Consider the following 26751-nt stretch of genomic DNA (forward strand, 5'->3'; position numbering starts at 1 on the left):
TCTTTGTGCACCGGGGTCTTCTAACCGGTCGGTGGTGTTTTCTCTCCGGGGAGGGATGGGACTGAGCCGATCCGAGCTGCAGTTGTTTCGCTCTGCCTCTGAGAATTTCTCATCCAAACCTCAATCACGTAGGATTGCGTAGAGAGGAGAAAAGGGGAGAGACAGAAGACGGAGAAGGGGGAGAGGGGTGACGGGAGGGAGGGGGAAGAGTCTGGGAGCCGAGGGCGCGAGGGAGGGGAGGAGGCTCCGAGCGCGCTGCGCTTCCCTGCGCTCCGGGAGCTTGGCCCCACCTGGGCGCTCCCGAGCTCGCGGCGGGTGGGCGAGCAGTGCCAAAGGTGCTTTGGCGGCCGCCCACCCTTCGTCCCACCCTCCGTCTCGGTGGCGGTCGTCCCTGCCTGGAGTTTCCTGCGGAGCTAGCGCTCCAGCCGAGCGAACCGGCTAGGCGGCGGCTCGGCGTGCCCCGAGCCTCAGCCCCCGAATGGGACTCCGCCCGGAGCGGCCCCTCTGGGGCCCAGGGAGGCGGCGGCGGGGGCACCCCGCTAGCCCGCGGCTCTGAGCGGCCACCCGCGCAGCGAGTTGGGCGAGTAGACGGCAAACCGCACCTGCTTCCTGGCCCCGGCCCCAGAGTCTGCGTCCGGACCCCAGGGCCCCGGTGGTGCGCTGGGCCGCCTCCCGACGCCCCCAAGTCCGGCGGCCCAGGGGCCCCGCTTTCGCCTCGGGCGCCAGACCATGGTGGGCAGCTCCGAAGCGGAGCCGCAGCCTCCTGGAGCCGAAGTCGCCCGCAGCCAGCCCCCGCCCCACCCGAGCCGCCGCACGGGTGTTCGCAGCGCGCTGGTCACTTCCTTCCTCGGCCGGGATGGGCCGCGCGGGACGGAGTGATCGGCCTGGCGTCCGGCGGATAATCCCCATCTGATCTGCTGCCTGTGAGCTGTCGACTGCCGAGCCGCGCGAGCCTGGGGGGCCGGGGCAGCGCGGCGATGACCTGATCCCGAGCCCGCCAGGGCGCCCCCTCCTTTCCTCGCTGTCTCTGAGCCTGTGCGGAGAGCAGCTCGGTGCGGCGGCCCCGGGCGGACCATGGCGGGGAGCTCCAGTTAAAGGCGTGTGGGCGCCGAGCTGGAGAGGACACCTTCGGCATCGCTGCCTTTTGAGGGGGCTTATTTAAACTACTGAGTCATTCCAGATATAGGATTCCCTAAATAATCACCAACTGTGCCCATCTTGTGCCAGAAAAAAAGCGGAAAGAGAAAGAGCGCCCGCTCTTTGGGACCCCGCGTCTCCGCGGCGCTCGCCTCTCGCGGGTTTCTCCCGGAGGGTGCCTGGCCCTGGAGGATCTCCCTCCCTCCCTCCTCCTTTCCTTCCCTCCCCTTCCCTCTTGCCCTCCTCCTCCCTCGCCTCCCGCTCTCTTTGCAGCGCTGCTGGCGGGGAGTCGCGCTCGCCGCAGCTGGAAACATCTGCCCCGCCAGGCGCCCCTACCCCGACTCCAGCTAACCGCTCCCACTTCGCGCCTCTCGGAATTCCAGAACTCGGGCGGCGGGCCCCCGGAGAACCGCAGCCGGGGCGATGCATTCGGTAGACCTCACCCAGCCGGGACGGACCTCCTAATCTCCAGAACTGCGGGCCGCAGGGAGTTAAATTGCTGCCTTCCTCTCCTCTCTTGCGGTTGGTGGCTTGTTTTCTAAAGGAACGTTTTATTCACTTTTTAGCATTTTCTACCGGGGGCACGCTACCCGCCACGGTCCAGACTCTTGCTTTGTAAACGGGTTTTCTATGTATGTGTGTGTAGATATACTTTGGACACCTTGCAACGCTTGCGCCACTCCGACAGGGGCACGGCTTGTTGTTTTGGACATCCTTCTTCCCTTTCCACTTGGTACTCCGAACGCAGTGTGACCAAAGTCCCCACTGCCCCCCTGGACGCGGATCGCCTGGGGGTGCAAGTTTGGGATGCAAGAGTCTAGTTAACTGGAAGGCCTGGGACCGCCCCGCCCCCGCCGCCAGAGGTTGGGGAAGTTTACATCTGGATTTTCACACATTTTGTCGCCACTGCCCAGACTCTTGACTAACCTTGTGGGCGCCGGGTTTTTGGTACTGCAGCCTTCTCAAATATTAGCACTGCCTCCTCGCGCCTGCCCTGTCCCTCCAGGCCGCCGAGGTCCTGCCCTCGCCCCGGCGGAGCGTGATCCCGAGGGCGCAGTGGAGCCCGGGGCCTGGGGCCCGCGCTGAGCAGCTATGGCTGCAGCGATAGCCAGCTCCTTGATCCGGCAGAAGCGACAGGCGAGGGAGTCCAACAGCGACCGGGTGTCGGCCTCCAAGCGCCGTTCCAGCCCCAGCAAAGACGGGCGCTCCCTGTGCGAGAGGCACGTCCTCGGGGTATTCAGCAAAGTGCGCTTCTGCAGCGGCCGCAAGAGGCCAGTGAGGAGGAGACCAGGTCAGTAGAAGCCCTGACGGTGGGCTCCCTAGTGGCTAACACCCCCCTCCCCTTCGGCAAAGCATCTAGGGGCATTCATGGAAGAGAACCAGGATCCTCCTCTTCCATTCTGGCCCCTCGTTCTCCCACAATTTTCAGTTAGATTTCAGTCACCCTCTGTTAGCTAATAGCTTCTTGTCTCATATTCAGGAAAACACTTAACACCTCGATGAAACCACGGTTTGATTGGGATGAGAGTTACATGTTTACATGCTCTTTGTCCCATAGATCCTGTAGAGTCCTTGAGGGCAGTGGCCACCTCATTCTCCATCTCTATTTCTCATACATCCCTTCATCTGTCCATCCATCCATCCAGTGTTTAATCTACCTCCTGAGAACCTAAATGTAAATAAACCTTCCTTCCTATATCTCTCATAACACAGTGCAGTCTTAACACATAATAGACAGTAGGCACAAGATGAACTTAAATTTATTGTCTTTTTCTAACTCTTTCTTTGGCAACACATGATGTGGAATCTTCCTTAGGTTTCTGATCGATTTCTCACTTCCCCGTTTTCACCCATGCCCTTTCACTTCTTTTCACCCAGACCTCCTTTTCTTATTCTCTTCCAACTGCTTCTCTCCTTGTTCCAAATGGCTCTTCTCATTAACTTTTCTGTCTTGTTACTCCCATCGTTGCACATTCACACTTTTGGGACATTCACGGAACAACATAGTATCTGCAGTTTGGTCTCAGTGAGTGTAAAGGAAACTTTAGACTTATCAGAGATCTTAGCTTGGCCTTTCTGAAGCTGATTCTTTTCTTTGGCTTTAAACTCAAATGGTTAGCCTTTGCTGTATCTCTGTTTACAAAGGGAAATTGGATACCTCAAAATTTCAGAGTGATTATCCCCAATTTAAGCCAGGCTATCTTGAGAGAAAGAAAGCAGAATTTCCAAGGTCTGTGCTTCCCTGGGTGTGGCCCACAGGGTCATTTGCAATCTGCAGATGATTAACCCTTGCTGTGGACAACTGAAAGCAAATACAGTCTAGAAGGAAAGCTTGCTTGGTGACCAGTTGACTAGTTTAGGTTCTCATCTTTGCAATTCTGATTGTGATGTTCTCCTGGGTTTCAGGAATGAAGCATATGGGCTGGGGTCATTGGGTAAAGAAAACACTTGAAAAGTCTGGACAAGTGGGGCTCAGAATTAGTTTAGAAATTTGTGATTAAGACTTGTAAAGAAGCTGTTCCATCTCATTTTTCCGTTGAGTTTTCATGACGTTATTCATTCCATAGTGGGCTCTTTTTCTTATCCCGTGACATTGATGAAATAGTAAATTTCAGGAGTAAACAAAAATAATTACGATCTTAAGGCAGAAGCTACTAAAATCTGTTATTTTATATCCAGTTAGTATGGCCTGTTTATTGTATAAAGGGAAGATATGTGCAAAATACTAGAGTTATCTCTGCACAGTAAATATATTAGGGGAAAAAGAAATTCTTCATATTGTCATGCAAGGATCATTTGGGGGCCATCTTCTCTCGGGGCTTATGTGGTCTACAAAGAACTAAAAGGCTCTTAATTCCATGTGACTTTGATATTTTAGTCTCTGAACTATGTTCTTGCACTCTAGTTTTTGTGAATAGATTCTAGTCAGCCTTCTTACTAACGAACAAGGGTAATCTAAATGTTAGGTGGATTGTTTTTGTGAATGGGTAATATAAACTCACCTGATATTTGGTGAAGTTGGCTTGGAGACCAGTGATTTGCATGGCTTAATTTTACATAAGGAAACTGCTTCCTGTGGCCTTTTCCTTGGCATCTCATTAGCAAATAGAGACTTTGAGGAAATTGCTGAGTTTATTGTTTTTTCATTGTTCATTTAATCTTTTCCTTTTTTTCATCTACTTAGTGTACATTTTGGCAAAGAGGATCATGACTGGTGATTCTTTTAGCTTAAATGTCACAGTAATAATCTGACAAAGAGATGACAGGACCTGTTAAGAGATGCTGAGTGCAAGGGCAACATGCATGTATCTGTCCACTGTGGAGTTGAGTTTGTTATGAAGCTTAGCTTACAAGAATGGGAGCATAGGGTGCAACAAAACATTTGGGGAAGATGATAGTATCTGTTACCATTACTAACAAAGCCAAAAAACTAATCTGTTGATTTGCTGTCAGTGACCATGATTCACATAGCTTGAGATGAGCCTATTAATAGAGAGACAGCACCTTCCACATCTCAGTTCTCCAGAGAGAATTCTTTAGCTGGATTGGGAGGAAGTTGCTAAACACCAAAAGGAAAAACTATTTGAGCAAATCTATTTTATAAGCTCTTTGATGTTATGTTCACTTAATATTTGATTTATCCTTTAAACTCACTAAATGGCCTTCTCAGCCATTTCCTGTGAAATACAAACTGAGTCACAAATAGTAAAGTGGTGAAATGGAATAACTCATCATGATAATTTCCACTCTGAATTTCTGTCACTGAGACACAAGTTTCATGGGCCAGGCTTGCCAGGGGAGAGAGCCTGAGACAGTGAACTAAATCAGGTGTTGGATGGGAAAGGCCACAGTTGCATTTCTGATTTCAGGGCTAACACACTGAGAGTCTCTTAATCCTTGTATTAGTTCACCAAGTTCCAGTACATATGATGTTGAAACCTCATAAATGCAAAGGGAATACTGAAATTACACGGTAAAGGTCTCAGATTTTAAAATCATGATATTGCATTACGAAAACATGAGAATTGGCAGGGCCATCTCTCCCATCACAGAGTTCCAGGACCATAGGGTGCCTCAGATGCATTGTGAATGCCATCCCTGGAGCACAGTGGTGGCTTACCCTGGGACCGTGTAGCAAAATGCTGCCTTAGGTAAGAAACCCTTGAGCCAGAACAAGTTGGTGGTTTATACAAGATTGCACAGCTTAAATTGTGGTAAGATTGGGGCTAGAACTTGATCCAGTTGATTTTTCTTGCCTGTGTATTTTACAACACAACACAAAAAGAGTAGTGCGATGTACTGCGTGTCCTCTGTCAAAGAATGTGAATAATTTTATAGATTATTTATTTTTACCATTAAGGATTGTTTGTATTATTTTGTGATTAGAACAATAATGTGGTCTTATAGAGGAGATAACTGGCAGAAGGAGACATAAGCTAAGTCAAGCAATTGGGGTTCTAAAATGACCATCCTACAGCACTGTGCATATAGAAGTAAATCCCACAGGGAAGACATACAGATAGGGCAGGAATAGTTAGTCCCATAGCACTGTGTGGACTGTAGGCCTTTGGAAGTGAAATATTGGAGACCTTGAACACTGGCACATTGGCTTAGGTCAGTGAACCATAGGAAAGCCTTTAGAACATGAGAAAAGAACGTTCTTACAGTCCTTATTACTTGAGTTATTATTTATATGTGAAATACCTGTATGAGCTGCTCGAATATTTGCTTAAATGTTGATACCACATAATTTGCCATGTGAACTACATGGCTTACTCAATTCTGGCATTTGTTTTACTCTTGAATAGAAACACCTGAACAAATGATTAACTCTAGAATTATTTATGTTTTTCACTCGAGTTGCTGCATGTAATAGATAGCAATCCCCATGAGGAAGGGATAAGTGTTCATAGAATCTTTAAATGTTGGAGTGGCCAGGAACCTTGGAGGTCATTAGTATCTCTCTTTGAGTTTTCAAAGGAAAGTCTGTAAAGCACAGAGTAATTAGATAAGCTTAAATCTGTATTTTAATCAGTGTTTTTATTATATTTATCAGTGTTTTTCTATAATTTAATTCTTTCACTTAAACTGGGGCATTAAAAAAAATCAGTAATCAATAAAATTCCTCACCTGAAAAAATTAGATAGCTTTCATAGCTTAAGTTTTGGATTTTATATTACTTTTGTTTTAAAGAATGATGTAGTATGTTTATAATGACTGGATAAAATAAATCAAAGAAGTGATTATAATTTTACTAAATTTTGTTGATTTTTTGTTGATTTTTTTGTCTTATTTTTCTTAGTTCTTGTTTCTACTTGTTTCTGAGTCCTTGTTTCTGATATAAACATTATGGTTACTCAAAATATTTTAGTATTTTTCCAACTTGTTTTGGTGGATGTATACTATTTAATAGCATACTCATTCAGTATGTTACTATCAAACATATCCTTTGACACTGACAAAGGAAATATCACAAAATAAAAACTTCAAGAAGAAAACTGACAAAAAAGGGGGAAATCCTTAATCATGTGACTTGAAGAATATAAATTACATTTTTATAAATTGAAATCATTCTGGTCAACGTATAGATCAAGAATACATTCACATGACCAGTGATACTTCACATTTATAGCAAGTAGTTTTATTGTATTTTCTCCTTTAAAAGTATGACTCATGTCTGAACTACAAAATCAGCCTAATTAAATGATATTTGGCTTGATGCTTGTTTGAAAAAAAAACAAGCTTTCCTTTTTAGAAACCCACCCTAGGGTTTAAAATGATGTTTTGTGTATGTGTGTGTTTTAATCTTTTCTCTTACCGCAGTGCATTCTCATTAACATTATGTTTCCATTGTAAGAACATTTAAAAATAGTAGCTACTGTGATCTCTTGATTTCTCTCATCCCACAGAGATCTCATCAAGCCATAACTCAGGATTAAGTCTTTAAAGTTTTAATGAAGTTGATATTGAACAGAGTTAGAAAAACAACTTGCAGGAAATGAGGCAGTCTGTATTTGAGGAAGCAATAGGAATATTTTGGAAGATGTTTAGAAACTAAAGCTTTGTCTCTTACAAGTGTAGTTTAAGGAAAGTACTGGACTTACTAGTAAAAAACGGCATAGCTTTTATTCTTGTTGAGAGCATATTTTTGCATAGATATTACTGTGTTGATTTAGTTTGGGAAATTTGTTAATAGTGATTACTTTTTTCTCATCTCTTTTTTTGAGTACTTTGTCATAATGTGTATTCACTATGACTTCCATCTGAATTATTATAGATTTTGTGAGAACTCTCATAAATAGCCTGACTAGACATAGGAGACCAAGTTAACATATGACATTTTGAATTCTATCTGATGGCCTACTATCAAGCTACATGACTTTACTTGTTATCCAAAGAGAAATGAAGCTCATCTAAAGGACTCTGATTCCAAGGTCACTTTCTAAGCATCCGTGAGAGGGAGGAGCCTTAGAATGCAAAATATCTATAAGTTAACCATATATAATAATACCTTCCTTGATGATATAACTTCAGGATTTACAGAATTTCTTCACAACTTCTGCCCCTTTAATTCTTCATAGCAGTCTACTGGCATGATACCGTCTTTGAAATAAAACTAAGCTTCAAAGTAGTAGACAGACTTGTTCAGGTTCATGGAGTTAGGGAGTGGCTAAACTGCTCCAGGACCACCAGCGCTCACCCTGCACATCCTCTGTCTTTATCTCCCACCACCTTGAGCTAAGGAGGCAGAATCTGAAGAATCCAGTGAGATTCAGAGCTGGGACACTCCAGTTGGGGGGAATCAGATAAAGAGTTCAAGGAAATATGGAGTGTCATTTTGCTTTGCTCTGGGTATATCTAGAGCCCCCGGGAGCATCTCTTGTGAGGAGGAGGAGTAAAGCGGGGAGGCTGGTGAAGGTCGCCAGGTACTGAAGAAGCAGTTCTGTGGCTATGTTGTCATGTGCAGTTCTCAGGCTCCTGGCTGGGTTGTTCCTCTCCGCTTGTGGGAGCCTTGGAGATGTCAAAGGCTGCCCCCTGGGGCACCTAAGGACTCACTGGGAGACTCAGGTCCAGAGGGGAAGACTCTTCTTTGTAAACATAAACCATTGCTTCAGATGTTTTCAAATGCAAAGAGGTTAATAACAAACGCAGGAGAGCCCTGTAGGATTTAGTGTTTAATTTTTTTTTTTACAGTGAGTGTTGACTGTGTAGCAGAGTGATTAAGTACATGGATGTTGGTGTGGGATGGGAATCCAAATTCTGGAAACACTATCTGTGAGAACATTAGGCAAATTTCTTAACATCTTTGAGCCTCAGTGTGCTGATTTGTAAAATGAAAGTACTATCTCTAGCATTTGGCTAGGAAAGATCTCTCTGAGGAAGAATCATTTAAGCTGAGTTCTGAAGGATGAGGCAGGCAGAGAAGGGTGGAAGATGTTGAAGGCAGAAGAGAACAGCTTTCATGAGCCTGAGGTGAGGAGGTATTCGGTGCTTTAGAAGAAGTGTCGCTGGAGTGATGGGAGCAAGTGGTCCAGGCGCCATTGGAAAACTTGGCAGGGCAGCGTTGTGCCGGGCCTTGGAAGCTCACAGAGAGATTTTAATCTAGAATCCAAAGAGAGTCAGAAGTAGGGGGTGATATAATGTGGCCTGTGTATTTAAATGGACAGTCTGGCTTTGGAGAGAAGAGTGGATTATAGGGGAGCCAGAGGGGAAGTTAAGGAATCATAAGGAGGCCGGGGAAGCAGTTGGGGACAGCAGTTCTCAAAGTGTGGTACACAGGCCCTGGAAGCTCCTTGGGGACCTTTCAGTGGGTTCACAAGGTTAAAACTGGGTTCATAATGATATTTCCTAATACTAATTATTCATCTTTTTTCACTCATTGTCTTAAGTGTCCAGTGTGATTTTCCAGAGGTTATATGATATATCCACTATCATCTGAAAAGGCTATTAAAATTTCTTTTCTTTTAAACTACCTATCTGTGTAAGGCCAGGTTTTCTTTATATGCATAAGCCACAACATTTGCAAGAGATTAAATGAGCAAGCAGATTTGAGAATCCAGCTGATTTCTGTTAAGGCAGACATAACAGAAATTTGAAAGCATATAAACTACTTTTCACCCATTTTTGTTTTGGTAAACAGTTACGTTTCATTAAAACACCTGTTTGTTTAATATATGATGGGCTTGTTTTTAATGAATATTTGAAACATTTTGTCATAATTTCTAAACACAGTAAATATTGAAAGATATAGGCCACATAAACAAAAGCTCTTTGAGATACTCAATAATTTTTAGGAGTGTAAAAGGATCCTGAAACCAGCAAGTTGGAGAACCACCGGTCTAAGGTATAGATAATGTTGACACGAAACATTATGGCAGTGGTCGTGGATACGAAAAGAATAGATGGAGGTAGAATGAGCTGAGCCTGATAATAGATAGATATGAGTCAAAAGCATGTAAGATGTCTGGATGATTGATTTCTGGCTTAACAATTCAGCAGGGAGTGGTGCTAAGATGCAGGGAAACTAGGGGAGAAGCAGGGTTGGTATGTGTCAGATGCATATCCTTCCCAAATTACAAAGCACTGTGGAATGCTAAGGTGGAAAATTGGGTGATGGTATTATTTATTGTTTAGTAGTTTTACAATGTAGTGAAGATCCTGAATAACCCCTCTGTGTAAGGCTATCTACTTTATTCTTGAACTCTTTAGGGAACTTACTTTCCTCCATTGATCTATAGCTACTACCTTGTAAGAGTAATCCTATAAGCAAATATGTTTTAGGCAGAGAAAAACACTGTGTGTGTGTGCTCACTTGTGTCTGACTCTTTGTGACCCAATGAACTGTAGCCCCCCAGGCTCCTCTGTTCATGGAATTTTCCAGGCAAGAAATACTGGAGTGGGTTGCCATTTCCTACTCCAGGGGATCTTCCTGACCAAGGAAGTGAACCAGAGAAGAATATTAAGAAAAGTCAGAAACCTAAATAGATTTTTTCTTAGTCCTTTAAAATCGAAACAAAGTATTGCATGTTAAAGATACTTGACATAGTTCAGTCCTGAATGTATTCTGAATATGACTTTTATACACGTGGAACCTAGGTGAACTTTATACATAAGCCTGGGCTAGAATCAGTGGTCTTTGCATAATCAAGTGACTGTGACAAGATAAACTTTGTAAAGTTCTTATTTGTCCAACTGTTGTTAGTCATTTGATTAGAGCTTATTGTGGTCCTTAGACACCCCCAGGCTCCCTGCTTCTAATCATACTCTGTTAATGCCTGTCCACTGGAGTGTGTGCACAGTCTTTTCTTAATGACTTTTCAGAGGTCATTAGAGAAACTCTAAGGTCTAAGACCAAATCTAGTTTCCTGGAAGAGAATGACATGGGACGAACAGAATCTGTAGTCAGATCACAAAACGCTAGAGTTTAGAGATTATACAGGCCAGTGATTCTCAGCTCAGCTGAGAATCAAGTCACCTGTGAGCTTTTATAATGTGCTAATGCCACACAACCAGAAAATCTGATTTCTCGTATCTGCTCTGGGGGTCCAGACATTAGTCATCAGTTTTGCTTGTTTGTTTCTAACCTCCTAGAAGATTCTAACGTGCAGCCAAGGCTTAGAACCACCAACCTGTTCAAGTCCCATCACTTCATACCTTATGACCCTGAAACAAAAACTTTTATTCATTAGTGTTTTCCTGGTGGCTCACTGGTAAAGAATTTGCCTGCCAATGCAGGAGACACAGGAAAGGCTAGTTTGATCCCTGGATCAGGAAGATCCCTTGGAGGAGGAAAACCCACTCTAGTATTCTCCCCTGGGAAATCCGATAGACAGAAGAGCCTGCCAGGCTACAGTCCATGGGGTCACAAGGGAAAGACTTGACTTAGCGACTACACAACAATAAAGAACCTTTAGAATACATTTATGCTGTTTAGAAACTGCACACAAATTTTAATTACAGTGATGTTGTTGTGTTTAATGGCTTCCAAAACCTGAGCCGCGTTATGTGCATGTGTGCCTCATCTTCCTCCCCAGCGTGTGAGCTCCCGAGGACAGGACCTGGGCCCTGTTCATCACTAAATTCTCAGCACTAGCATCTTGCCTGCGCTACTGCAGTTCTTTGATCGCTGTTAAATAAATGAGGACTCATGAAACCTTACCTTTATGGCAAGCCTCAGAGCAAGAGGGATACTGAAGTTAGTATCTCCAGTTCTCACACAAGGACGCTGAGATATAGCAAGCCTGGGGTTTCTCAAATCCCCAAGACTAGTGAGAAGTAGAGTCTGCGTTTGAAGTCAGGTTTGTTTTTCCTAGTTGACTTTCCTTTCTACTCTGCTAGCATTGGAAATGAGCCTCAGTGTCTTTCTTTGAAAAACGATGGTACTGTATTAAAGGATATTTAAGGGCTTTTTTAGTTTGACAAGTCATTAAATAGCTCCTCTCCTCCCAGGGGGAACACTCATGACCGGGACATGAAATACTCATCTGCTCTCTGCTTCCTACATACATAGGAAATATAAAAAACCATTTTCCTAGTGTGCTGCTTAGAACATTCCTAACTATATCCCATGGTTTAATTACCTAAAATGCACTATTAAACATCTCTTTACCTAAAATATCAGTCTTAATTTCTTTTGACTCCAGTTTAGACCTTACAAAATTAGGAATTAAATCCAATATACTGCAGTGTTTCAGACATTTTAAAAACCTAAGGTAAAAAGGGGGATTAAAACAAAGTGTGAATGAGATTCAGGAAAGAAAATCTGTGAGCTTCTATAAATTATTATAGAAAGAAAAAAACAAAAATTTCTAGAAGATGTATTTTTTTTATTGTTACTGGTGACTTGAATGTTTTATTTTAATTTTGGGAAATCAAAAGATGACCCAGATCACCTTTACAGTGCCCCAGAATCAGATAATACTCCTCAATAATTAAGAATGGGGCCAAAATTTAAATAAGTACCTGAAGTAGGGATCTATAATCAAATTGTCTGGGTAGAAGAAATGTCCGATTTTTTAAAAATATGTTTATTTTGAAGTTTTTATTTTATTTATTTTCGGCTGCATTGGATCTTTGTTGCTGCCTGTGGGCTTTCTCCAGTGGCAGTGAGTGAGGGCTGGGCTCTAGTTGGGGTGTGTGGGGCTTCTCACTGCCACGGCTTCTCTTGTGGAGCACAGGCTCTAGGGGTGCATGCTCAGTAGTTGTGGTGCATGGGCTTAGTTGCCCTGGGGCATGCGGGATCTTCCCAGACCAGGAATCGAACCTGTGTCCCCAGGTTAATTACTGGACCACCAGGGAAGCGCCAGATTCTGTTTTTAGATGAATGGCTCTAGCTGAGCTGTCCATACGTTATCCATACCATATGTAATTGTATGTTGGGGAGAAGACTTTAAGATAGGAGAGCCATCCAAAATCACCTAAAGAGGATAGAAAAGAAAAGAATGGTCAGTGTTTGTAATTAATTTTAAAAATGATGAAAACAATAATTAAAAAATGATGAAAAGACTGATGTGTCAAACTCCAAGGAAACCCAAGTTTCTCGTGATGGAGAGAGTTGAAGTTGTGCTATTGTCGTGCTTTATTAATTCAAGGAGGACTGCAGTGGATTTTTGCAACCAGAATGTAACCATGAAGTGAAGCATAAGTGGCAAATGAGTTGATGGTTCAGGAGCTCAGAATTCTAGAAAGGAAGTCATGTTGGTAGAAGCCTTGGTTTCCTCTGTAGCCTTCTTGTGGGATATTGCTATGAAAGATTGGAAACTTACTTTCTTTTCAGAATGGTGGAGAGGGTTCCTCTTTGCCTCCTTACTGACCCTGTTTTCCCCTGATAGGTACCAGGGCTCTTCTCTGTAACTTTTGCTCAGGAAAGTAGCTGGTAGCATCTTGAAGCTCTGGTATCCTGAGAGGTCTGCTTACTCCTCCCTCTCCACCTACAGGTTGTGAGAAAAGGCACTAAGGGGGAAAAGCACTTTGAATTCATGCGTTTCTGAGTGCTTCCATGTAATTCCTTTTTTGAGATTTTACTGGGCTACATTTCCAGCTTACTACATGGCTTCTTCAGTTTGAATTCCACTCATGGTTCTACTGGGCTTTTCAGATGGCGCTAGTGGTTAAGATCCCACCTGCCCATGCAGGAGATATCGAAGACTTGGGTTTGATCCCTGGGTGGGGAAGATCCCCTGGAGGAGGGAATGGCAACCCAGTCCAGTATTCTTGCCTAAAGAATCCCGTGGACAGAGGAGCCTGGTGGGTTTCAAAGAGTCAGACATGACTGAAGTGACTTCACGCGTGCATGGTTCTGCTAATGGGACCACCATCTTGGTTGGGAACCTGAAGATGGGAGATCCTTGGCTCCTGTTACTTTTACCTAAAGCACAGCACAATTCTGCCTGTTCTTTATCATGCTAAGCAAACACATTAAGTCTGAAGCTTTTGTCTCATGCTATTACATGTCTGCACTTGAGGATGGATAACTGTGACATCAGCCTTGGGAGACCCACGTACTGGGGTATATGACTCAAAGTGTTACTGAGTTTGCATTAGAAAACGTCAGCAATCATTACAATCACCCACCTTATGGGGGAGGGACGTGAGCCTCTGTAGAGGTAAATTAGGTCATATAACTACAAAAGGCAGAGCAAGCATAGAAGCTAAAGTCTATAAACATAAGCCTATGTCTTACTGCTACACCATAGCTATAGCAATGGGACATTGCCCACTGCTGGTAGTAAGATTATCCACCTGTTCTTTGTTTTGAGCAATTTAAATGTTGGTAGTTGTTTTTAAATGTCTATAGTCAAGTTATATTAGCAGACACCTATTGAGTGGCTGTGCTTGGGAATGGAATACGGCAATAATGAGGAAGTACCTGTTCTTTGTCTGTAGGGCAGTCTATAATTAAGATTTGTTAACTCTGGCCAGATTTGTATTACTGTGTTCCAAGTTGTAGGTTTGCTGTGTTCTTCTGGACAGTTTCTCCTGTAATGTCTAAATTTCAAGAAAAATAACAATAATTATATAATTTTAAAAAAATTAGGTAAAATCTTTTAAAAATGCACATGTGCTCAAGACCTGGCTCAGAGCATGTTGTTTGATTATATATTTTATCAACATGAATACGCTGCATAATCAAGGTTCTTTCTCTACCTGTCTTCTCACAGTTCTCTAGCCAACTCCAGCCTTGTTGGCATACAGGAACGTTTACAGCATCTGTCCACTTCAGTTCCATAGTTTGTAGTTGTTTTTCCCATGAGGGATGCTGTTAACTTCTACACTAACCTTTCCCTTACTTAGACACAGCCCCTCGTTTCCCAGCACTGCTGCAGTTCTGCCTATTATTCCAGGCCCGGCCCAACTCCCATCTTTTCTGCCAGATCTTCTCAAACCCTTCCAAGTAGAATGCTTCACTGCCTGCCCCAGGCTTCACTTGGTGTATAGTCATCTGCAGTTCAGTTTGTCTTGTCTTTTACTGTGGGAAGTACCTGTCCCTGTGATCGGAGCATGAGTTCCTATAGAAAAAGAATAAGATCATGTCAATGCTATCTCCATAGTAAGTAGTCAGAAATAATTCATCCAAATGAATGAATTCTGTTGGTGATTGGTGGGCTCATGCCACCAGGACTAGTCAGATTTCAAGGGACTTTCTGCACAAACAAGAAAATACTGAGCAGGAAAAGGAATTAGTATTTTTGGCTAATATTAATTTCATTTTGTTTAATATTGCAATACAATAATATCATTAATCTATGGTGAATTGGTGTTTAACTATTAAATAAATACTTAGCACTTACGTTTTCCTTCCTCACCAACCCAACTCCCAGTTGCCACCCTTGTTTCACTCAGTATATACTTTTCCTCTTTCCTTTTTCTCAGCAGAGTAGCTACTTATAAAGGGGGAGTTTCTATGGAAATGGTAAAGGAGAGAGGAGCTTTGTATTAATTTATCCCTTTGCTCCAGAAATGGAGGGGAAGTGGGTGGCATTGCCAATTTGGAAAAAGGCCCATTTCTATTTTGACTGGCTTTGGTTTCTTAACATTGGGTTAATGAGGAATTTGCCATTGATTTCAAATTCAGTTATGCCTGCTCCTTACATTTACAGTTGAGACCAACAAGTCATTTTAGTGTTAAATACTCTGGAGGGAACATAGTCACTCAGGTTTCACTTTTCCTGGTGAAGCTGTAAGTAATGGAGGAATACAGTATTGATTTGGTCTAATGAAAAAGCTTCTTTCTGTCAACTCTTTATTACCATGGCTTTTCTTCTTTCCTCTTCTCTTACCCTTAAAGCTATTGATAGCAGCATTAAGTAAGTCTTCTGTGTATGCTGCAGTCCTCTGTATTTATTCTTTTGTTTGAAACCCTGCCTTTTTCTTAAGAAGATATAAATAAAAGAGGCCTTTGAGTCAGTCTAAGGTAACAGTATCATAAAAATGGCATTGGACTTTTTGACCTTGGGGAAGTTTTTTTCCCTTCTCTTCAGCTTAGTTTCCTCATTTTCAGAATAAAGGGATTGTATCAGATGGTTTCTGAGATCCCTTTCAGCTTTATCATTCTTGATGTATATTTCTGGTATTAAGGCTTACAGGGGACGGGTTGTTGGATTCCAAGATATTTGGATGTCAGATATAAGTAAATAGTTTAATGATATGTTGGACATGAAACTCTAGAAGATTTATTAAGGGAATAGCAAAAAATACATATACTTTTGTTTAATTGCTCTCCTCTGTAGTGTTTATTTGTACTTATATCCACTAGTTTAATTGAACACATATTGACTGTATTTCTAAATTTTCTTTGTATTATTTTAGTTTTTAGCATTTTATTGCACATTCAAAATAGACTATTGCATCGGTTTGGACTTTAGCACTGAAGAGATTTTAATAAGATGGAAGAACTAGGTTTTTTCCTGATGTAGATGACATTTAGTTATTTACTAGCCTCAAAGAGAAGGTAACAATGAAAAAAAAAAAATGGACAGGAAAAGGAACTATGTGACATGGAGTGAAAGTTGAAGACTGATCTTTGAATAAGCTAATGTGAAACATCATATTCCATGACAGTTTTAGATTAAACAATGGAAAAGTGCCATTGGAATGGGAATGGTAGTAGAGAGAAAAGTCATGCCTTAATTATCAAGTTTTTAGATTTCTCAGACTTTAAGACATACCTTTTTGATATGTTTCTACCAAGACTTCATCAATTAAGGAAGAAATCAATGTTTATGGAATATAAAATATGACATACTCTTAGCAGTCATCATTTATATTATGGACAGTTGGTGAAATTTAGTTGTGCTCATTAGTGGTAAAAATGTAAGATTTAGAAGAGTATAATTAAAATATTGCCTAAAATAAGATTTTATCATTTCTGTGAGTTTCATTTATGTCACCCATCTCATCTGTTCTCATAGGTATTGTTGGCATTTGACTTTTTTCTTCTTTAGTTTTTCCAATTCTTTATCTATGCAGTATGGTTACAATATACATAGGGGAAATTCAATTTTACCTTTTGATCCATTAATCATGTTATTTGACCAAAAATAAGCTTGGCCTGTTCCTTGAATTTGAAGTGTATAACACAAGGTCACTTTTAAGATTTATAGTATATAAAATTGCATGACATATAGTAGATGTGTTGGTAAACCTGATTACCTGCCTCTGGATAAGCTCTTTTTGAGTGTTGCTTGGAGTCAAATATCACTATCCAGGTTTGGTGTGATAAACCCAGAGTAAAATACACTCAGTCTAGATTAGAATTTCTGTGAGGTCTCTAAGAGATCACTTTATCTCTCTGCACAGTAATACTTAGTTAACTGTTCTTGCAACTGCTGTTTTTCAGGTGCTTTGAGAGAAGGGCTTTATAATTTCATAGTAAAGATTTTATTATTTTTTAATGTTAACAAAATTCTTTGGATTTTCATAAGTGGATTTTGTCTGCATTCCGAATTAAGTCTTAAGTTGGTTTAGACCTCATCTGAATTGATTCAGGCACTTTCATGGATAGCTATCCCAGCAAGGAAGCTATATGCTCAAAGGTCTTGTGTCTAGTTTTAAGAATTCTGAGCATATGAGCATTGTTCACAATTTCAATGTTTCAGTCCATACACCAATGCAATGAAGGGATATACATTTCATCAGTCCCAATACAATGCTTCTTTTGTGTCTTATTGCTGGTGCTGCTGCTAAGTCGCTTCAGTCGTGTCTGACTCTGTGTGACCCCATAGACGGCAGCCCACCAGGCTCCCCCGTCCCGGGGATTCTCCAGGCAAGAACACTGGAGTGGGTTGCCATTTCCTTCTCCAATGCATGAAAGTGCAAAGTGAAAGTGAAGCTGCTCAGTCATGTCCGACGCAGCGACCCCAGGACTACAGCCCACCAGGCTCCTCCGTCCATGGGATTTTCCAGGCGAGAGTACTGGAGTAGGGTGCCATCGCCTTCTCCATTTTGTATCCTTGTGCCCATGCAAGCCCCATTCGTCATTCACACCTATTTCCCAGGTAAATTCCTCCATCTTCTCCTTCTATGCACCCATTTCCACTGTAGATACATTAGTCATAATATGCAGTTTCTTAAAATTGATTTTTATAGTTTTTTTCTTCTGCAGAACTTTGAACCAGTGGACAGTGAGTCCATAAAACCAGGATTATCTTAGTGAGTATTGCTGTTTGGTGAATGATGTCCTTAACAGAGGTATTTCTATTTTGCTGTTGTTGTCTGCTTGCTTGTTTTCTCCTTTCTCTGCTGTATTTTCTTCTTGGATGAACTCATCTTTATTGACTTCACCTGTCTCCTCTATATTTCTGACTCATAGGTTAATACCTGAGCTCCTCATCCAAATTTTCAACTACATGCTATTGACTTTCATGAGGTTCCACTGCTAACACAAATGTAACCTTCTTTACTTTGAATTTGATTATTGTGGTCCTCCAAATCTCAGTCTGCTTTGTATCATGAATTTCCCATCTCAGTGAATGACACTGTTTATGATATCTAGTATGCACTTAGCAAATATTGGTAGTTTCCTGATGTCAACCTTCTTGTCTGCCAAGTTGGAAACCACTCTTATCTTTGACTCATCTCTCTTTACTGTCATATCCAATTACCAACCTCATTGATTTGATCTCTACAAAGCTTTAAAAAAAAAAACTTAATTTATTATCAGGCACTAACTGAGGACTTTCTAGGAAATATTACATAAGGGATAGTAAGATGGATCAGGTACAGTTACTAACATCAGGTAAGCTGATAATCTTTGTTCAATATTATCATTTATCCATCTCTTTGTCACTGCTAGAATTTAGGGGCTTTTTGTTATAACCTGAAGTTCCAATGCATTTTGAAAGCTGGATCTTGTACTTAATACACTTTTAAGAGAATACCTATCTATTAACCTGGATGTTGTAAAGTCTGAGTTTCCCTTTTCTTGCATCCTTAATTAGTCTTTGCATAAGATTTTTAAAAGACATAGTTAATATCATGTTACTTCCCCATAAAAACCTTTTCATAGTTTCCCAATTGTCTATAAAAGCACCTTTAAATGATCTAAGTATTACCATAATTTCTTGAGACCTTATTCATCAGTCTCTTCATCTCCCTCTTAGTACATTTATCCACATCCCTACTTTGAGTGTGACATCTAAGCCAGTCCAAGGAAGACTAGAAAGATTTGAATAGGAGTAAATGTGGGTGATAAGAACAAGGAATAGAAATGAGAAACTGCTTGGCTGCATGTCCCAGCAGTTATTGATACTCAGAAGTACATAGCACTAAAGATGCTTTCCTGTCCTTCCATTTTGATATATTCCACTCAGTCTGCAATCTCAGCAGTCAATTTGAATGTGTTCTATGGAAGAAATATGCACAGGTATTTGTGAAGTGAAGTGAAGGCGCTCAGTCGTGTCCGACTCTTTGTGACTCCATGGACTGTTGCCTACTAGGCGACAGTCCATGGAGTTTTTCAGGCAAGAGTACTGGAGTGGGTCGCCATTTCCTTGTCCAGGGGATCTTCCCAACCCAGGGATTGAAACTGGGTCTCCCGCATTGCAGGCAGATGCTTTACCATCTGAGCCACAGGGAAGCTGTTTTTCATAAACTAAGGGAACCAAGTCAATGATTATGAATCGCCTATGAGAGCTCTTTCTTTATATATCTATGTTACCATAGCACCCATCTTTGTTTATATTAAATAGTTGAAATTCAAACAAAAACCTTAGAATATGATATTTAAGTATAGGTAGTTCTTTTTATTGCCCAGATATTCTGGATGATGATTTCAATCAGACATAAAATATTTATTTCATCATTTATTCCTTAGGTTGAATTTTCTGCCATCATGTAGCTAATTGTAAGTTGTATCTGACCCCTGGGTTTTAACCTGTCATAGAAATAATGTATTTTGAAAGGTGGAGCTTATACATAATACACTTTTAAGGGAATACATGTTTATTAATATTTTGTATCAAGTGAAGATTTAACATCGATTTTATTTAGAATTGAAATAAAATAGAACTGATCTAACCTTTTGCTTATTGCTTCTTTTCACTTTATGAAATCAATTAATACTAGGCACTAGGAATGCTCAGTTGTCTTTTAAAATCTAGAATTTAAAGAGAGGAAGTGCTCAGGCTGAAGGGATAGCATTAAAATTAATGTTAGTGGTTCTTAACTTTCCCTTTGAGAAAATGGTTTGTCCAGATAGTCTTATATTTCAGGGAAATACTGTGGACTAGACATTATTAAATTAAGTTTTTTCATATTTGTTAGCCATTCAATCCTGTTTCATTATAAGATTACCTTGTTTTATTTATTTTTTTTTGATTGGCTTTCTTTCATTATTATTTTTTTGACTTCTTTTTTCAATAATTGGGTACCACAGACATCAGTATCAGGAGATAAATGAAAAAAAATGGACACTGCTTTATATTTCCTAAGATATGGGTAAAAGTTTTTCTTCTCTTTCATATGTTTAATTTTTTTAAACAATGAATTTTAAAAACATTTTCCAAACCAGACTACTTATTTGTAGTGTTTCACAGTCTGGCAACATACAGCAAGTTGCTTTCAAAAAGATAAAATATAGGAAAAATGTAAATAAGGTTATAATGGTTTTGTTTAAAAAACAAATGCTATTAATTAAAAAAATTTTGCTTTTACTTCTATATTCCCTTTATTTCAAAGTCATTCCATTTATCACTGTATTGAAATTATGTATTTATAAGTCATATATTTCCCTTAATAGACTGATTTTTTTTTTTGGTACGTGATTTCTAATAGTAGCCGCACAAAATCTAGCACAATATCTGGCATAACATTATATTTCACTAGACAAACACCAAACAAACAAAACATCTAACATGTCAGTTTCTATCTTCATATATTGTAAGTGAAATGCAATATAAATCCTGATGCCCTCCAATATTCCTTTTCTATAGTTGAAATTCCATAACACTAGTTTAGATTGCTTTTGTCTATGCTTATTTTCATTAACACTTGTATTTTATGTGCTTTCAATTACCTAAAACAATTGAGTAGCTACAATCAAACTTTAAAGTCATCACATTTTTGTTTTGTTACTGAAAATAAGGATCCTAATTTATTTGAAAGCATGAAGTAAGACATAAAAAAGAGACACAGATGTCTAGAACAGTCTTTTGGACTCTGTGGGAGAGGGTGAGGAGGGGGTGATTTGGGAGAATGGCACTGAAACATGTATAATGTCATATGTGAAACGAATTGCCAGTCCAGGTTCGATGCATGATACAGGATGCTAGGGGCTGATGCACTGGGATGATCCAGAGGGATGGTATGGGGAGGGAGGTGGGAGGGGGATTCAGGATGGGGAACACGTGTGCACCCGTGGCAGATTCATGTTGATGTATGGCAAAACCAATACAATATTGTAATTAGCCTCCAATTAAAATAAATAAATTTATATTAAAAAAGTAAATTTGGATTTACCAAATTAAAAAAAAATTATCAAAGATTATTCAAGCAGCACTAGGCTTTCTGAATTAGTTTTATTAATAAGTCATTTCCTTCTCCAAACCTAAGAGAAAGACATATTTGAACGTCTAATCATCTAACAAAATGGTTAGATATACTTACAGTGCCTTAAAACTCGAAGCTTCTGAGTAACTCTTAACTGGTCTTACACTTGTCACATCTCTTCTGTGAAATCAAATAAAGGCCAACTATGAGATGTCATTTGTGTTCTTCCTCTGAGATATCATCGTAAAATATTCACCAGCTTCTTTATAGGGCTTTCCCACAGGCAGGCACACCAGAACACGTTCCGATTCACTGATAATAATGGGATCTGATTTCCGTCCTTGAATTTGCAGCACAGGCACCTACGTCTGAGACAGGAACACTCTGGATGTTTTCCTACATTCTTTTTCAAACACAGTGCAGATCCCTACTAACATTTGCCCTTTTTCGTATTCATATCATTGTTATTCATGTTATTGTTGCAGAATTCCATGATGTCATGTAAGTAGCTACTACAACCACATGCAGTGTTTAGAGATAAGGGAGTACCAGGCAGCTTAGTGTCAACCTTATGGAGGAGAGTCAAATATAGGAAGGTACTAATCCTTTGCCTGAAACATGGTAAATGTTCAGTAGCTTTTAGTTTCTTTTTGCCCCCCAGCTTTTGACTTAAATTCCAGTGTTCTATTACATAAGATTATCTCCCCCAGTAGCCTCTTTATTGAGTAGATCAGAAATAGTTTTATTTTTGCACCTACCAGTTGGTCATTTTCAATTTGTGTTCTTTCCATGTTTCTTTGTTTCTGTTCATGCATTGCCATGGGTGTGGAAGGAAAAGTAGAAAAAATCAAAATTACATAATCATTTGAATAATAATTATATCTGAATCTTCTTTTAGCTTTCATGTTCACTTTTCGTCTGCATTTCAGTGTACGATAGCACTTTATTTCTACAATAAATTTAAGAAAATGAGAAAAGTATTTTTGATAAGATTTAAATGTTGTTTTGGAGGGCGAGATGTATAAGCATGGCATTCCTGTGTCATAAATCAGTCAGAACTTATGACAAAGAAATTTATGTAGGGAAAAAATTAAATAATGAAATTGGATTCAGACAGTAATTGCCACAAATCATATTTGAGATACAGTCCCAAGGAAGACTGCAGCCAGCAGTAGTGGGTGTGTGTGTATATGCTCACACATGCATGCACAGGATTGGTATATAATTACACACTAATAAACACAGCGTGTGAACACACAAACTATCAAAAAAGAGTATCCAGGATCATGAGAAGCTCACAGAGCAATATGTATTTAAGTCAACTTGGAACCAAAGAATTAGCTCTGGAGAGAGGGACACTGTGTTTGTGTTTAGCCAATGCTACTAATTAGGTTTATGTCATTTATTCTTTATTTAATTCAAGATATATAATATAATAAGAGTACTAATGAATCTTCTAATTCTTAGAGGGCCTTTGTCCTGAAGTCCATCCTGGCCTTCTTTCAGGAGTCTAGAAGGTTAATGCTTCCTTATTCTGTACCACATTCTGGGGATGTGGAACCTTAGAAGGCTGAGCTATGAGCTGAGCTACAGGTTCTCTTAGAAGTGCAAGGAATTTAAACTTGACCATGGGCTGTTTCATGGTCATATGTTTCAGTTGCTCAATTGTGTCTGACTGTTTGCAAACCCAAGGACTTCAGCACACCAGGCTTCCTTCAGTATCTCCCGGAGTTTGCTCAAACTCATGTCCATTGAGTCGGTGGTGCCATCCAGCCATCTCATCCTCTGTCACCCTCTTCTCATTCTGCTTTCAATCTTTGCCAGCATCAGGGTCTTTTCCAATGAGTTGGCTGTTTGCATCAGGTGGCCAAAGTATTGGAACTTCAGCTTTCAGCATCAGTCCTTCCAATGAGTATTCAGGATTGATTTCCTTTAAGAGTGACTGGTTTTGTCTCCTTGCTGTCCAAGGAACTTTCAAGAGCTGCTCTAGTACCACAGTTCAAAAGCATCAGCTCTTTGATGTTCAGCCTACATTATGGTCCAGCTGTCACATCTGTACATGACTACTGGAAAAACCATAGCCTTGACTATATGGACCTTTGTCAGCAAAATGATGTCTTTGCTTTTTAATACACTGTTTAGGTTTGTCATAGATTTCCTGCCAAGAAGCAATCGTCTATTAATTTCGTGGCTGCAGTCACCATCTGCAGTGATTTCAGAGCTCAAGAAGAGGAAATCTGTCACTATTTCCATTGTTTCCCCTTCCATTTGCCATGAAGTGATGGAACCAGATGCCATGATCTTAGTTTTTTTTGTATACCTGTGGCGGATTCATTTGGATATTTGGCAAAACTAATACAATTATGTAAAGTTTAAAAATAAAATAAAATTTAAAAAAAAGTTTTTTTTAATATTGAGTTTTAAACTGGCTTTTTCATGCTCCTCTTTCATCCTCACAAAGAGGCTCTTTAGTTCCTTTTCACTTTCTGCCATTAAAGTGGTGTTTTATATATATATAAAATCTTATATATATAATTTAGATTAGAAAAATCTACAGAAATATAGAATATATTATTAGTATGCCATAATATAAAAGTAAATAGTAACAGAAGGAGCTCAATGGTAGTGAGATACTTGACACTCTACATATCCCAGTATATAATGCTCAGGACATTGTAAGAACTCACTGCTACATCCACAATGAAATTCATTAAATGTGACAGGCCCATTCATAATTATGTCTTTGCACATGCTTCCTGAAAAGCAATTTTTTCTTCCTTCTTCTTTGAATCTGTCTACCTACTTATCTCTCCATCCATTATCTATCATCTGTTGATACTCTATACAGATGAAGACATTATAAAACAGAGATGGTAAGTGACTTACCCCAAATGAGAGTGTCACAGTTTGGAATAGAGTCAAGTTCTCCTGACACGCAAATTAGTCCCTTTTCTGGAATTTTTTTTGCCATTATTATTATTGTTATTATTTTTTAAAATTTGACCGTGCCGGGTCTTAGATGTGGCATTCAGGCTCTTAGTTGTGGCATATGGGATCTAGTTTCCTGACCAGGGATCGAACCCAGGCCCCCTGCATTGTTAGAGTGGAGTCTTAACTGCTGGACCACCAGGGAAGTCTCTGAATAAGTCCCATTTTACTCTGGCCTGCCATAGGAATACATAGATAATTTGTCTTCCAGATTTATCTGTGAAGATGGTGCTCTGAATGGTACCCCTGCAACTTGACAGTGGGAAACATGTCATAACTCAGTAGATGCTCAGTGTAGTTGAGAGTATATATGTGTGTGTGTATATGTATACGTATGTGTATACGTACATTCCCCCCACCCTCCACCAGAGTCCTCATGTATGTACTGGAAATTGAGAATCACCTGCTGTAGAGAGGAACTGTCATATTTGGGAGCTTTCATATCTGAATAAGCAAATTGACATCTGTTCTCTCCTTTCCTTCTGTTACAGTGAAGTTGTTTTTTCCTTCTAGCTGAGACCAGTCTCCTGTGTTCTGAATTTTATCCCCTTCTACATTCACTGGAAGGATACTTTACCTTTAATTCCCCTCTCTCTTGAATTCTTGTTATTTTAGATTAGAAATCTTTCTTAAATTAAATCTTAAATCCTTCTAAAACAGACAAATAACCTTACCACAACCCCCAATCCTTTGTCAAGTCCTTGCTTTCTTATTGTTCTTGGTCAAACTTAACAATATATTGATTGTCAGCTTTTCCTCATTTCCTTCCTCACACCTCATATCTTTCTAATCTGGCTTCTACCCTAATACTAAAAAAAAAAAAAAAAAAATACCAAACTCCTCTTGCAGTGGTTACTAATAACCTCCAGTTTACTATATCTAGGGGGTAACTTCCAATCCTCCTTTATATGGCTTCTTGGTAGCACCCAATCCTTCCTTTTGAAATATTGTTTACTCCAATCTCTCTGGTTTCTCCTTAGTCTCCTTAATTAGCTTATCCTTATTTATTATTTCTTTGAAATGGAATAAATAAAGCTCAACTTTAGGTACTACACACTTAAAATGTGCTCTCAGTGTTTCTCAAAAGTCAACTAATGCCACATTTATATCCTCAGTAAAGAACTTTCTTCTGAGCTTTAAATCTGTTTATCCAACTTCTACTTGGTGCCTCAAACTGAAAATACCCCAAACTGAATTTGAAACTTTAATTCCAAATCTATTCCTCTGTTAGTGTTCCTCTTCTCAAAAAATGGCACCACTATCCATCTTGTTTAAATCAGAAACTTTCGATTCATCCTTGACGTGTTAAAGCTTGGTCTGACCACCAAGATATATATGGGTTCAAAGACGGGTAAGAATGCCCACTTTGAGGACTGCCTTTTCATCCCTTGGTTAATTTTCACAGCAGCATATGCACTATGCAAAGACATACACAGAATAATAAGGATACAAGTTACTATGCACAACTCTCTATCACCTCCTTGATATCTCACAGAGGCACTCTAAGCTCAGTGGTCAATGTAGCCATAAGGAGACAGGGATCTTTATCTGGTCAGAGAAGTATAAACTTTGGATTTTGTTTCTCATGACATGCTGGGAAGTATGTTGCTAATTTGGGAGGAATATTTCAGATAAAGATCTACTTTATTTCTTATAAGAAAATTCTGGTGGTGCCATGGTTCCATACCTACACTTTCTGTTTGTACTGCCCTCTTATGCTTATCCTTCTCTGCTTCCATGCAATTAATAACTATGTCAAGACGTTTTTACATCTTAAACTACCTTCTGTTTCCAAACACTAATCAAAGTCTGTCATCCCTTGACTGGTCTACTGTTGTTACTTTCTAATTTATCTCCCTGCCTAGCCTTCAATCTGTTATTTCTCTTGCAATCTCTACTGAGCCTTTAAAATATGGGTTAGATTATGTCATCTTTATGCTCCAAAGTTTTCAGTGTCTTTCCATTACTCTTTGTGAAAGTTAAAGTTTAAAATACAGGCTTTCCTTCTACAGGGCATTTTTACAATCTAAATTTTATAATTATAGGTTTTGGAATACTGTATTTGGAAAATAATCCATATAAATTATATAATGATAAATGTTACATAATTTATTTGAGTTGGTTACTTGTTCTAGGTTAGTATTAGCAAAGGAGGAAAAAAAGAATTCTGTTGCTTGGGCAAGCTAGTTGCTTTCTTTGAATGATTTGTGATTTCTTTTTTATAGTATTGTATTTTATTATTGCTATAGACAGTATTGAAGAACACACTAATAATTGATAAGAAAATTAAGGCTGTTATTCTTGGACAAAAGGTACATAAAATCAAAGCTATATTTGTGTAGTGGTGTTTAGGCTTTTATACCTATGTCTTTGAAGTTCTGCACCATTGGCATAGGTGGGAAAGAGGTGGCCAGTCTGGGTATAGGTAGACCTCCTGTATCAGTGGATTATTGATGGGTAAGTACAAAAAGAGGTATACCCTAAAGTGCTTTTTCTATGTGTCCCGTGTATCTTCTGCTTCTTTAGTCCAGAGCTCCTCAATGACTCCATGCTTCTTTCAGCATGGTTTATAACATTCTGAGTGATCGAAACTCATCTCGAGCTATGTTTCATACTCTTAGTCTCTAAATTCCAACTGTT

At 40.0% G+C, this 26751-nt stretch overlaps 1 protein-coding gene across 10 annotated transcripts in view; it reads left to right on the plus strand.

The window, feature by feature from the left end:
* Nucleotides 1-26751, plus strand: part of FGF12 (fibroblast growth factor 12) — a 650917-nt gene that overhangs the window by 368707 nt on the left and 255459 nt on the right. The window contains exon 1 of one of the 10 annotated variants that reach the window (XM_055568689.1): nt 2230-2428. The exons of 8 other annotated variants lie outside the window; for them this stretch is intronic. In XM_055568689.1, coding sequence (XP_055424664.1) covers nt 2230-2428 — 199 coding nt within the window. Of the gene's footprint in view, nt 1-2229; nt 2429-8549; nt 8611-26751 lie in introns of those variants that run through there. One more of the 10 variants, XM_055568696.1, reaches the window with a different exon arrangement.

This window comes from Bubalus kerabau, chromosome 2, assembly GCF_029407905.1.
Source record: "Bubalus kerabau isolate K-KA32 ecotype Philippines breed swamp buffalo chromosome 2, PCC_UOA_SB_1v2, whole genome shotgun sequence".
Classification (NCBI taxonomy): Eukaryota; Metazoa; Chordata; class Mammalia; order Artiodactyla; family Bovidae; genus Bubalus; species Bubalus kerabau.